At 41.1% G+C, this 14,148-nt stretch overlaps 1 protein-coding gene across 7 annotated transcripts in view; it reads left to right on the top strand.

Annotated features, from left to right (window-relative positions):
* Positions 1-14,148, top strand: part of Sptbn1 (spectrin beta, non-erythrocytic 1) — a 197,047-nt gene that overhangs the window by 84,320 nt on the left and 98,579 nt on the right. The window contains exon 1 of one of the 7 annotated variants that reach the window (XM_013066431.3): positions 771-1,293. The exons of the other annotated variants lie outside the window; for them this stretch is intronic. Within the exon in view, the coding sequence (XP_012921885.1) occupies positions 1,185-1,293 (109 nt within the window). The 5' untranslated portion in view covers positions 771-1,184. Of the gene's footprint in view, positions 1-770; positions 1,294-14,148 lie in introns of those variants that run through there. 7 annotated transcript variants of the gene reach the window in all.

Raw genomic sequence — 14,148 nt, 5'->3', positions numbered from 1 at the left:
AAATGTTGGTGAACCCAAAGCTTAGAGGCTCCATTTAAATCAAAGTAGGAACTGAGGGTAATTTGTGTTCTTATCTCCTCACAGGATCAGAAAGTCCTCGGGGTCAGGGATCCCGGTCGTGTTTACCTGTATACCTTTCTCCCACAATGCCTTGCAACTCACCACTCCCATAAATCTTCCTTGCATGGAATTACTGTTGTGAGGCCAATGTTATCTCAAAACATCTCTGGTTTAACCTCCCCCAGGGCAGCATGTCTGCCAGGAAGATTCTCCCGTGGGCCTGAGCGCACACTTCCCTTCGCTGCGGCCCCGCACCCTGACTTTGTTTTACTTTTCCAGTGGTGCCTCGTGGTCAGCGCCCGGCCCTGGCCGCGGTACTCAGGTGCGCACCCTCGTCCTCTCCACGCCTGCTCCAAAGGGAGGGCGCGGGGCTGTGGACTCGTAGACCCGCCGGGCTGTCGCTGTCCTCCCGGCGGGCGTGGGCTCCTTTTCAAGTGATAGTAATGAGAGACTTTTCCGTTAAGTGAGGTCCTCAACCAAAGATTCTAATTCCAGCAGCTCTGTTTGAGAAGGCCGCCCCACAGCCCTGCATCTGGGCCGGGCCAGGCCGGACCGGACCACAGTGGGCTACACTGGCAGGGCTTGGGCCATCGGCTTCCCCCCGCCCGTCCTCGTGGTACAGCCTGCGTTTCCTCCACAATGCTGTTATGCTAATCAGGTGACATCACCACCCAGCACACGGCGAGTGGCTCCTGATTAAATTACAAACCGGCGGCTGCCGGGAGGAGGTGTGCATGCTGCTCCTGTGCTCAGTGGCTGTGGCACGTTTAAGGATTGGCCATATTTAAAACATTTTGAAGTAGGACTTGTGGTCCCTCCTCCTCTCTTCCTCCTTGGTAGTTTATTTCAAGCTTCTAAGCAAGAGCCACAGAAGGAAGGGAGAGCCACAAGGAATTAGATGCTTGAGTGGTGATTCCTCGCCAGCCTAAGGTGGATTCTGCAGCCAGCTTCTCTCAGGTCACTGCGCCCATTTCTGAACCGAACGCTGCTTTCTTGAGGTCCAGCCCTTTTCTCTGGGGCAGGGAGCCAAGGTGCGCAGGAGCTGCTGCGTGTTGGATGGGGGCAGGAGGGGACCGGCGCGAGATTTCTGGTCTGCAGCCCGCCAGGGCGTTACACCGGGCATAATGGAATTGCAGAGGACATCTAGCATCTCCGGGCCGCTGTCCCAGGCGTACACGGGGCAGGCGCCGCACAACTACAATCAGCTGGAGGGGAGATTCAAGCAGCTCCAAGGTAAGCCTCCTGCCTAAGGCCGCGCCTGTACCGGGGCCGTGCGGACGAGTTCTGAGGCTTTACAGTATTTCTGCCATATGGTTTGTGACGCCAATGAAGACCGGCAGCCTTAGGGCCCTGCCCCAAAGCGTCTGGTTGGCTGCGAGCACCCCATTCACTGCTTTTAGGAGGCAGTTGTTCACACTACTCTCGAATAGCCACCATTTGAACTTCCTCTCTCCAGTAGGTACCCTTTTGGCTCCTGGTTATCAAGTATTCGCTGCCGACTGCACGCACGATTTTAACCGCCCCCCCCCCTTTTCCAAGCTACCTCTGCATCTCAGGAGATCAGTGCTAATAAATGGATTACTGTACTATTTGCTTCCAGGTCGCCTCTGGCTTCCAGCCCCCAGCCTCTTACCTCTGGGAAGCCTTAAAGGTGTAAAGTGCACTGCTCCAGACCCAGTCCTGTAGAACAATAGCAAAAAGGAGGAGGGAGTGGTCTTTTTGTTCCTAAGCCTCCTGTAAATTACAGTTTTGATTCTAAAGGTTAATTTTAACTCTTTTGATGTACTTTGTTGGGGAGAACCTTCTCATCAATTTAGTGGGCTATGTAATTTATAATAAAAGCCAGTTATTGTCTTTCCGGTACTGTGGGTAGGATTAGTTGAATCAATTACAGGTTTCTTGGAGTCTGTATCAAGCTTAAGTAATTGAATGTGTCCAATATTTTACTGCACATAATTTTTAGGAAGAGCAAAATCCTGTGTGTAAGTAATGTACTGTGTATTCCTGCCTGCAGCCCTTGGCTGTCTTGTCACTGCCCAGCCAGCAGGCCCTGGCCAGTGTGTCTTAGCTTATACATGAAAAAAAGTTTATAACTGAAAACAGAACTTCCATTTGGAAGCCCTGGAATCAGTAATTGGCCGGGTATGGCTCTAGTACTGTAAAGAGTAGTGTTTGAAGACTGTGTGTGTTTCTTATTTTAACTCTTCCCAGTGGCATAAATGTGGTTCCTGTGAGGAGGAGGAAGGAAGGAAGCAGCTCAGTCCTAGAATGTTTTCATTGGGAAGGGGGAGAGGACATATTTCCTTCATTGGTTTATTTGTCTTGTGAAATAGTTGACAGTAATGACACTTTTTTGGAAAACAAGATGCAGAACCGGAGGTGATTTTAAACATTTGCTAGACTGCTTCATTCTCTGAGCAGTTAGCTAGGAGGAAGCTCCATTTGTTCTAGGGAATGTTTCTGAGTCTTTGGTTCATTCTTCTTGACTCTTTGAAGGTGGAATTTGCTTTTTGAAATCTCAGGTGGGGGTGGCCTTACAAATGGTAAAATAGACAAATGTCCATTCTGCAGGTCTATGTTAGGAACCCCACAGTTGTGTGGTGTGACAAGTCAGGATGTGCACTTCTACGCATGGCCCAAACTCCATGTCTTTGTGTCATTGTGGCAGGGGGAAAGTACCCTTGGCTGAGTCTTGATCAGAACACCCACCACCAGTCTCTACCCAGCCTGCACTTTGTAGTCTCAGGAAAAATGCAAAACAAGAAAATATAGAGAGAGGGGAGGAATGCACTCCCAGGCCCACTCTTAACAAAAGGCTGTTATGCTGAAAGGGTTGAGGATGGTTGTAAACTACTCACTGAGCTGGGTGGAGCTTACACACAGGAAACGTCTTAACTGTCCTCTCTGGACAAGGAACATTTAAATTAAAAAAAAAAAATTTAGTATGTGCCCCTGATATTGTGTCTCATGTGTTTTTCTCAAATCCCTTCAGAAGTGGTGGGCATCACATTGTGTCTTAGCTTAAAATTTTTTAAGGACCTTTTTCCTGTAACTTAGCTCCCAATAACTTTCATATTTTTAAATATTGTGGTTTGTAGTTGCTCAAGTTTAGTGTTGATATTTCAGTAACAGAAAACCACTCATGCTGAGGAACTGAGAAAGGGTAAATTAACTTTTAAGTACTAAATGGTGAATCACTAACTTCAGGCATTTTAAATAACTTTATGAGAATTATGGTAAAACATTTCTGTACTTCCCACCCCTGGCTTCATACTTTGTTTTAGTATTTGTAGTCCTAATTGTCACTTATTTTTGATAAGTAGAGTCTATCTGCTGATTTAATTGTGTACATCTCACAGAGCTGCCTTTTTTACTCTTGTGGGTATAATCTTTCCTAGCAGTTATCACCTAGTATTGGCAAAATGCCCTATGCATGTTTTCATTTTTTATGCACCCTATATAAATTTATTCATTTAGCATCTGTGCCTGAGAGTGCTGTACTTTTTGTGGGAGTTATTCATTTATTTTCCACAAGACCCCAAGAATTCTAAAAGGGACCATAGAATGAGATTTGTTCTAGCAAAGAGAAGTATATTAAAAGGAGTCTGGTCTGTTTAGATAAAAATGTATAGAGATTTATGGTCCAGTAAATAAGTGTGATTAAAAACAAAACCTTTGACATAAAGAACTGAGAGATAGACAGTAACCTCTTTCTTTATCACAAAAAGTTCCTGTAGCTGAAGACAGGGCAGGGCCTTCAAACCCTGACAGCCTTAATATTAATCACCAATGCATGCCTGCTTCACCCATACCTATTTTTCTCCTGCAAAATTAAGCTGTCCTTTTTTTAGATGATCAGTTTATTATCTTAGAAAGTTGTATTTTTTTCTTTTTAAAATTTTTATTACTGTGTGTTTGCAGTATATGTTTACGTTTCTTATGTGGAGTTATACATATAACACATCTTAATTTTTTTTGTCCCCCCCCACTCTTGTTTCCATTACCATTTGAAAAAGGTCTGTCTTCCTAGTTCTTATGTCTTTTATTTTACTCTTTATAATTGGGTTTCTCATGTAAGAGAAACCATGTGATATTAACCTTGTGTGTCTGGTTTATTTCATTTAACATTATGGCCTCAAGGTGTATCCATTTTCCCACAAATGACGAAAGCTTATCTTTATGGCAGAGTAGTACTCCATTGTGTATAAATACCATATTTTCTTTATCTGTTCATCTGTTGATGGATGTATAGACTACTTCTAAGATTTAGCTATTATGATTTATGCTACTGTAAACATGGGTATGTTATTATCACTGTAATATGTTTTTAATTCTTTGGGGAAGTTATTCCCTAGAAGAAGAATACCTGGGTTAAATGAAATTTCTACTTTTAGTTTTGAGGAATCTCCGTACTGATTTCCATAGTGGTTGTACTAGTTTACATTCCCACCAACAGGGTAGAAGGGTTCATTTTATTTGCTCAGTTTTTGATCGGATCTTTCATTTGGGGGTCCAATTACTATGAGTTCTTTATTCTAGATAATAGTCCTTTGAAGAATAACTGACAAAATTTTTTTGGCTATTTTGTAGATTGTCTTTTCACTCTGTTGGTTATTTCTTTGGTTGTGCAGAAGTTTTTAAATTTGATATGGTTCCATTTGTTGATTTTTGATACTATTTCCTGTGCAACCAACCAGGGAAGGGTTCTGTTCTGGAAAGCCTTGCCTATGGCTATGGCTTCAAGAGTTTTACCTATTTTATCTTCCAGCAGGTTTAGTGTTTCTGTTTTAACATTTAATTCTTTGATCCATTTTGATATTAGTTTAGAACATGGTGAGAGATATGGGTATAGATTCAGTCTTCTTTCTGCAAGTGGATAGCATATTTTCCCAGCACCATTTTTTTTTTAAATAAGGGGAATGATGAAACAATAAAACTCAACCACGTGTTTAGAAAAATGTGTTTGTAGTACTAGAGATTCATAATACCTTCTCTCTAGTTTCACACCTACCTGCTACTTGGTCTTGTTATTCTCCCACTCAGAAAGTGTAGCTTGTGCCTTTTGTGCAAATGAAATTCCAAACTTTAGCCCTCCATTCAAAGGCTCCTCCAAATGGCCCCACCCTGTGTGCTTCCTGTTCCAATTGTGGTAGTACTGTCAAACCTCCCAGGCAGGCCTACCTCAGCTTTAACGTTCCCTCTCTTGCCTTCCTGACCTCCAGAGCACTGGTCCTTTTGGTTCTAGCAGTGACTTTGTAATGAAGACAGAATCTAGTTAAAAAGCATCAGAGGGTATTTTTTTCTGCCTTCTTTGCATTCTGCTCCCAACATTTGACACCTGACATTTCTAGAGCAGGTGCTTTCTTCTAGGTCTTCTGGCTCTATGTATACTTTTACAGCAGGAAGAGCCATGGAGTGTCCATCTTCCTTGGGTTACAGAGGTAAAGAACTTTAGACCATGAGAATGCCCTATTCCCTGAGCTTATTACATGCAGAGAGCTGCCTTTGAATTTCTTAATTCTTTAAAAAATTTTTACCTCTTGGGGAAATAGTGCTGATTTTTCATATACAAATCACAAAGAACATTTATTCTTAAGTTTTTAGTATGTTCCAGTTTGTTATGCTATCTCAGTGTTTGTGATGCTTTCTTTCTTTCTTTTTTTTTTTTTTGGTACCGGCGATTGAACTCAGGTCCTTGCGCTTGCACAGCAGGCGACGAAACCACTGAGCTAAATCCCCAGCCCTGATGCTTTATTTCATAAGCCTTGGAGAGAAAAGATTTCTACTTTTATATGTGCTTGTCGTGAAGAAAATTAAGTTCTTAAATTGAAAGTAATAGCCTTCAGATATTTCTCACTGTAACAGTGAAAAGAATTGATGAAAAATGATTTTTTATAGGGTGCAGAAGGAGGCTAGATTTATAGAATATATTTAAGTTTAATGGAGCACAAAACACTTGCGGTTTTTATTTGGGAGGTTTTCGTGGGATTTGGATACCTGCTAATATTATAGTTTTTTTAAACCCTACCCTACTTTGTGGGGTAAATCACCAAACAAAATAAAACCTGCTTTCACTGTTTCACTAGAGTTTTAGCTTGAAATTAGTTTCTAACAGGGTTGTGAATCAGAATCTTTTTTAAACAGTTTAGTGATAATACTGCAATCATTGTGTGTAGTACTTTGTCATCTTGCTTAGTTAAATGAGATTATTCAAAGTATACAGTATATAAGGTCAAGTACTTAGTAAATAAAGATAAAAAGGTAGGCCAGGGATTTAGCTCAGTGATTTCACTGCCTGCTGTGCAAGCGCAAGGACCAGAGTTCAGTCCCCGGTACCAAAAAAAAAAACCAATAAAAAGGTAGTAGTATGGGTAGGCTCTTAGCTTCATTTATATTCTTGGTAAATAATTATTGCATTTAACCCTAAAAATTCTAACAACTTGGCACCTGGAAGGGAAGGCAGGTGCACCTCCTCACCACCCAGTCCTCCTTGATGTTTTAAGAGTTTGGTTGCTCTCCTTATCTAAAAAACTGCCAGATCTACTGTATATGTTGGTACTGAGCAGCAAGTGCCAACACCTATATGAAGTTTCCTTGAAAATGTCCATTACTATTAAAAATTTAAATAAGGTTGTCATTGTCATACTTATGTTTCTTTTAAAGAAAACTTCTACATAGAGATGAATTCTAAGAATTCTAATATTGTTAATTACCAGGAGATATAGTTTGTTTTTTCTTTCAGATTTCTCTTCTCGAAAATGATGCCTGTAGTGACAGCTTTAAGTTTTCAGTTAAGATAGCATATCTATACCTGTGTCCATACTGAAATTATATTTATCCACATTATCATAATAAGCTAGGTAGCTTTAATAAGGCAGCCATTTTTAGATCCTGATACCTTTTTTCCAACTCGCCTGGCAAGTTTCTGTCAACCCTGAGATCAGCTATGGAAAAGAAACACACACACACAAACACACACACACGAACAAAACATTAACAGATAAATAAATGGTTAAAGCATGGAAAGCATTTTTCCAACCTTACTTGAATATTCTTTGCTGAATTGGCTTAATTAGTTGGGCAGTTGGTCAACAATTTTATGAGTGCAGAGGACTTAACTACTTAAAAGGTAAATAGTTGGTCACTAAGCTAGGGTACTTTAGAGCAGTGAGGATCCTAAAAAATAAAATACTAAAATAAAACTGCCTTTAAAAAATAATGCTTGCTCTTTTGTTTATTCTTATTATTAGCAAAAACTTATTGATTATCTGCTTGTCCATGAGTAGCTGTTTTCTGGTTAGAAAGTATGGATAAGCATATTGCAGCTATTTTGGAAGTGGTGGCTGAGCTGACCAAAGACTAGAAGAAAGTGGAAAAGTAGACTAGTGCTGTAGAGCACAGGAGCTTGAGGAGTTGGTAGATTTTATGTTGCTCAGAACTTCTGTACAGAGGAAAGGGGGTAAAGAGGGGATGTGAAAGGACAGTCCCTGAAAGTCAGGTTGAGGCGTTTGGAAGTAAGTCAAACAGTGTGATCTACTGGAGGATTTTAAATACTTGTTCTGGCTTTTTATTTTATTTTGTTTTTGGCTCTACTGGGGATTGAACCTAGGCCATTCACACTGAGCTTTTTTTATTTTGAGACAGTGTCTCACTAGGTCACAAGTTGCCCACGTTGGGCTAGAACTTGTGATCCCTTTGCCTTAGCTTCCCAGGATGCTAGTTACAGGCCTGTGTCAGCATGCCCTGCTTTTCATCCAACTCCTGAGTATGATGATTGTTTTTAGAGGGTGGTGGTCACAAGAAGAGGCACGAGACTAGTGCTGCATTTGTCAGGGTGAGAAACTTGGAAACAGCATAGCCTCCTTGAATTATGACTACAAGATGGTTGGAACCTTATTACTCACAGTAGTCAGTAGTTTACTTGTGATTTGTTACAAACACAGCATCTCACGCCCACCACAGACCTACTGGGTCACAACCTCATTTTAACAAGATCCCCAAGTAGTTCTTATGCACATTCAAGTTTAAGAAGTATTGCCTTGGAAATAACCTCTGCCTGCTCCCTAACCCTATGAATAGAGAAGTTTAATGTGTATGTTTTATATATAGTTCTCATAAGATTTAGGATTTTTTTGTTTATTTTTACAGTAAATTATTGTTTTAAGTAATTGTAAAAATAAACTTTAGTATCTGCATATATAATAGTTAATTAAACAAAGTTAAGTATTATTCTAGGAGATTATAGGGCTTTAAAGCACAGTTGGCTAATTCCTACCTTTGTAAGTCTTAGTAGAACTTGGCTGAGATTTTGTTCTTGCTAATCTTGCCATTTTAGAAATTTGTAAGGTTAACAAAACAGTTTATTTTCATTTATCCACTTGTTATTAATGGAGACTTACAAAAGTACCCTGGGCCAGTGTAATCTTAATTAATCTTAATCTTAAATTCTTGTAGAATTTTAACTAGGTATAAGGGAAGTAGAAGCATCCGTAACCTTCATTTGGACTCAAAACATTATAAATACTTTTTAACTATTTTTTTTAAATGAAGCAAAAATACCCCCCCTTCCTACCCTATCCTAATAGAGTGATCCTGTGATAAATGAACGTTACTGTTTTTAGAGTTGGTTAGACTCTAGTCCACTTTTATACATATCAAACTTAACTAGCAGAGCCTTCGAGTTTTGGTTTTAAAAGTGGATTTGAGATACCTGTTTTGGGGGGAGGTTTTGGTACCAGGGATCGAACTGAAGACCTTGTACTTGCAAGGTAGGCACGGTGCCACTGAGCTACATCCCCGGCCTGATACCTGGTTTTTGATAAGCGCACCTTTTCTGAATCTACAGGTGACCCTCTAAAATGGCTGATATTGATTAGATAGGGGACAAAAAGCAGCAGTTGAGACTTGTCCAAAGTTTTGCACCTCAGGAGAAGGAAAAGGGCAGGAGAGATAAGAAACCCCTGTTCTTGACTGACACCTCTCCAGATCCTCCTGACATGAAGAGGCAGGCAGGGGAAGCAGCAGTAGTAGTCTAGAGGTGCCTCAGGTGAAGGTCTCTCAAGGGCAGGATTGAGGGTCATTAACAAAGTTAAATTCTAACTGTTCCTTTGTATTACTCCAAACATTTTAATATCACCATGATGGATTGGTTAGCCTTATTAATACAGTTAACTTGATTTAATCTCTGCAGCCACTCCAAGGGCTATTTATTCTTCCCAGATGAAGAAAGAAATGAAATGAAAGAATAATTCATGTAAGATCCTTCAATCCCACCAAAGTTTAACTTTCCAATAATACTTTGTATACATACAGTTTAGCTCTGTGGTAATCAGTATATATTCAGATTTTTGTAGACTTTCTCATTTTAGTTTTTACTCAACATTATATCTTAAGCTTTTCATATGTGGTCATTTTTGTGTTTCTTGGTAAAATTTGCCTATTTGCTTTGCAAATCAGAGCAATTTATTTACCAATCTTAGCCTGTTTCCTCATCTTTAGAATGAAAGTAATACAGTGCCAGTCTTGGCTACATGGCAAAGCAGGACTTTGAGCTTTCTGAACTTGAGTGGAGTTTCTCAGCCCCCCACCCCTACCCTCAAACCTCTCTGGTTACGGTTTCCTTCACCGTGTTAGAAGAGTGTTATTTTCCCTGAAAATGCACCCAGCTGAAACACCCTATTTCTCCTTTACAAAGAACACAGGCTGATGGCAGTCAGTTGAGCCAGGTGACTTTTGATGTAGGTTGAAGGTCACCCTGGAGACGCCTCTCCCAAGTTCATGAAAAGCATCTGGACCAACTGCTGCTGGAGCCACAACATCCAGCCCTTGATCAGAGCACTGTCTTTGTCAGAAAGCACTGTTATGACCAAACTAATGTTGACCGTCCTCCATGGAGACCTTGAATGCCTCTACTGTGTTTGCTTTAGAAAGGCCTTTCTTAGCCTTTCTCTCTCCCCTAACCCTGGTTTCAAGAGATACAAGATCCTTAAGTAGCAAATACAGTGGTCACAATAGCATGGAAACACAGGCTGTCCTATATTTGGTTTCACAAAGGCCTTGAGAAAGACTTGGCCTTTTTAATGCTGAAATGATGCAAGTAGAAAGCTAATTTAAGGATCACTGAGGCACACACACTTTGTTCGTGGAGAATATGAGCAAAACATAAAAGCCTAGAAGGCTGTGTGTTTCTCTGGTGGCAAGGACCCCCAAGAATGCAATTGCAGTAGAATTTTGGAGTCAGCTATTGTTCTAAAGAAACATCAGTTGTAATTGTGTGTGTGGGTGTGTGTGCATGTATTTTGCTTGATAATCCTTATACAAACCACAGGCAGTATTTTGGTGGCCTTGATATATATATGCAGTTGGTGAATTGGGTTTCTTTTTAATTAAGAGAAACTTTGAAAGTCTCTTGTGTTTTTATTTTTGAAAGTCTGTTTTAAAGTGTACAATGTCTTTGAAATTCTGTCTAGTCTCTTGAACTGTTAAATCCCAGTGAATTTCTTTCTTTTTTTTTTGGTACTGGGGATCGAACTTGGGTCCTTGCGCTTGCGCAGCAGGCAGCGAAACCACTGAGCTAAATCCCCAGCCCGCCAGTGAGTTTCTATAGGTCACTAGTTCAAGTATATACACTAGTTTCTGAGATGTGACTATGCATCTAGTGCGTAGTGTGTTTTGGTGCTTGAATGTGGTGCTCTGATTTCTATTGAGGGAGGCATTTATTTCTATAGAAGTTTAAACAATTTGCTATCAAATTTAGTCTTATAGTGGTAGAGGGGAGATGATACATTATCTGCAAACAACTGCTGAGCAGATGAAATCCCAGCTGTGCACTCTGGTGGTGTCCAGGGGAGCAGTGGTATGGTGAGGAGGGCTGAGGAGGACTTTATCTCTCACAGTAGAAACATGGGTGTGGTAAAAAGCACGTGGGCCATGAATTCATAGATGTCAGCATTCAAATTCTGGTTCTGCCAGTGACTTAATAGGGTTACCCTTCCTTCCTGGTTTGCTAGAGAGCTTTTGGGTTTAGCACTGAACACTCCACATCCAGGGAATCTCCCTCAGTGGCAGGCATGCCGGGTGGGGTGGTGGAGTTACCCTAACTATGAATGACGGTACCTATTACTGTGTATACTCAGGTGAAGATTTGTCAACTCTCAGGAGAACAACATCAGTGTGTGTACATTCATCTCTGTTTTCCCTGGCTGCTTAGCGCATAAATAAATGTCTCATGAATAAGGGGATGAATGAATAAAGTAATGGGAGCAGTAATTAATACACATGTAATTGCTTTAAAGTGAATTAGATGATCTTCCTTCTGATTGTTGCTTCTCCCTTCAGAAGAGAGGTGGCATCACAGTTACTTAATACTGTGTTGAATAAAAGAATGAATCACTCATGATAATGACTCTCTATGATGTACACAAACTAAAACTCCAGATGTGGTTTGGTTTAGGCTGAGCCTATCTATTTACATTTTTTGATAAGTTTGATGTGCTCCTAGTGACAACATGCCCATTCCCGACCCCACTGATCTATTTGAAGGACCTCCTGTGAGTGGACTCCCTAGGTCTCTGCAGGGTGCTTGGGATTAACTTTGTTGGAAGGAGAAAAAAAGTCTGACATATTTAAGTATTAAAGAGCTTGGGGAAATAGAACTAGTATCCTGGAAGTTAGATATTAAATTGTCTTTCATATTTTCTTTCCTTTGAGTGGAATGGACAGGAGTAGTTGGGCAGGGAAAAACTTGAAGGGTTTCACTAATGTAGTCTAGCTACATAGTAAAAAAATGTACCCTGTGAAACTGGGATTCATTTTTCTAGGTGTGGTAGTCATTTACCTTTTTATATTATGTGATCATAAAGCAAACACAACTTTCCTAACTGCAAATGTGTCTTTGCTCATGGAGATACAGAATGAGTAATACTTTCTAGAAGCCAGGCAGTTAAATCGTGCTCTGAGCAAACAGAGGCAGGGCCTCAGAAATTTAGATAAGAGATTAATGTGCATGCTTGGCCTGGAAAATGAAGAAGTATCCGAGAGAAACTAATTTTGGCCCAAGAACTACTTCCCAGCCTTTGATGCCTTCCTACCCTTTTCAAAAAAAAACTCTGTTTTCTTCTGCAGATATATATGATTTCAATTTTAAAATTAGAAATTATTTTTTACTTGAAACAAGCAATTTTTAAAAGTCATAGTTGTACAGCAGTGGGCTTGACTGTAGCCCACTTGACTCAGTGTTCTTGGCCACAGAACCACATACTGTATTTTTATAGGGGTGGTAAATTTACATGGCTTTTGGGGGGAGGTGGGTGGATTTGAGGGAGGGGCACCAGGGCAGCGGCCTACTGGGTTTAAGCCTCAGGTGAAAATAGTGGGGAGTGGGGGCTGTGGAAAGCAGTTCCCAGAGCTGACCACCTTTGTTATTGTCTGCCACCAGCGTCCTGGAGTCAGATGGGAAGGCCAGCCCAGATCCCAGCCTTCCTCATCTCACCCCTTGTCATCAGGCAATTCCACAGTGACCTTTCTTACCTCATTTTCCTATGAGCTCATGATTTATGTCATTGATCCTGCCTCTCTTTGTTTGATAAGAACAGCACTTCTTTCGGCTCAGTGTTTCAGGAAGAGAAAAGTGAAACAGCTCACTTAGTGATCCAGCAGTTGATTACAGATATCTCCCTCTCCCCACTCCCCGCTTCCCAGTGGGAATTGACAGTGTAACTTGTCAAGGTTCTCTGCATTAAAAACAACTCCCATAGATAAGGAGACCTGGTTCTTAGAATAATTATGATTCTTATGATTCAGCCCCTGGTTAATATTTTGCTTTATGAGGGGTATGTCTGCATTTCTTTAGGCATTAGGGTTACAGGTTACAGTACTGTTTCTATCCCTTTCCTCAGAAAGGACACAAACGAGACAGGAGCACAGGTAGGGCTTAATGTAGTAGGATTTTAGTGGGTTATATGTAGGAAGGGGGATGGCCTTTATACACTTGCAAAATGGAGGACAGCTGCCCTCCCTGTTCTTCCGGGATTACTGTGAGATACAATTACAACAAGGTATATAAACCTCCAATAAAAAGTACAATTTCATAATCAAATATAAGAATTTTTCTGAGGGTGAACAAATGTCAAGGCCATCTTTGTTCTCAGGTTCACTCAACTAGTCTGATACCTGGTGATGAAGGAAAGAGACAGCAGCCTCCTGCATTTATTGAGCACTTTATGCGCTAGACTCTACTATTGCATGCCTTGTTATCTTTAAACCCAGAAGAATGCTAGATTTAGGGACAGAAATGATGTGCTACAGTTGAGGAAACTCAGGCTTGGAGAGGTGAAGTAATTTGCTCAATATCATGCAGCTATTATGTGGTGGAGCTGGCATGCACACCTACCTGCCTGTCTTCACAAAGCCCTAGCATAAAACCATTACTCCACACTACCCCTCCAGATAGCTATCTTGGAGGATTTAGGTGTGGTTGGGTGTGGGCACGGGGAAGTCATCTAACAGCAGCCAGTTTCTTGAGTCTGTTTTGAAGCAACTTCCTTAGTGAGAGCTGCTCAGAAAACATCTTACCCTCTGAGTGTGAATTTTATGCTGTGGTTTCCACCTGCCTGTGGAGGTCAGCTCTTCTCACTCACGGTTGGAAAGCCCATCCATTGCTAATAAGCTGCTGCTTGAGTCACTCACAGCCTGCCCTGTGTCTGGGACAGCTCGTGCTTGCCATTAGCCACATAGTAAACTAGTGGTGCTGGGAGAGTGCAATCAGTGTAATCTGGTTTGGGAGTGGAGGTCACGGCCTTTCCACCACATTGCTCACTCTGCTGATGCCTGCGATATAAAACTTAAACCACAAGTTGCTTCTTGTGCCTTGAGTATGACTTTAAGAAAAAGTTTTTGGATCCTCTCTACCATGAGCCAGGTATGAACTAGGTACCTTCCAATAGGTAGGTTATCCTGTGAGTTAGGTTGTGTCATATCTGCTCTGTGGAGTGAGGAACCTGAAATTTAGAAAGATCAAAATGCCTCTTCAGACAGGAACTAGCCAGGGAGTGACAAAAGGGGTAACTGCAAAACTCTACAAGAGGGGGG

Source organism: Heterocephalus glaber, unplaced genomic scaffold (genome assembly GCF_053883595.1).
Source record: "Heterocephalus glaber isolate CG9 unplaced genomic scaffold, H.glaber_assembly_v1.0 deba00001457, whole genome shotgun sequence".
In the NCBI taxonomy this organism is placed as follows: Eukaryota; Metazoa; Chordata; class Mammalia; order Rodentia; family Bathyergidae; genus Heterocephalus; species Heterocephalus glaber.
Note: the sequence above shows the minus strand (reverse complement) of the source record. Positions and strands in the feature narration are given on the sequence as shown.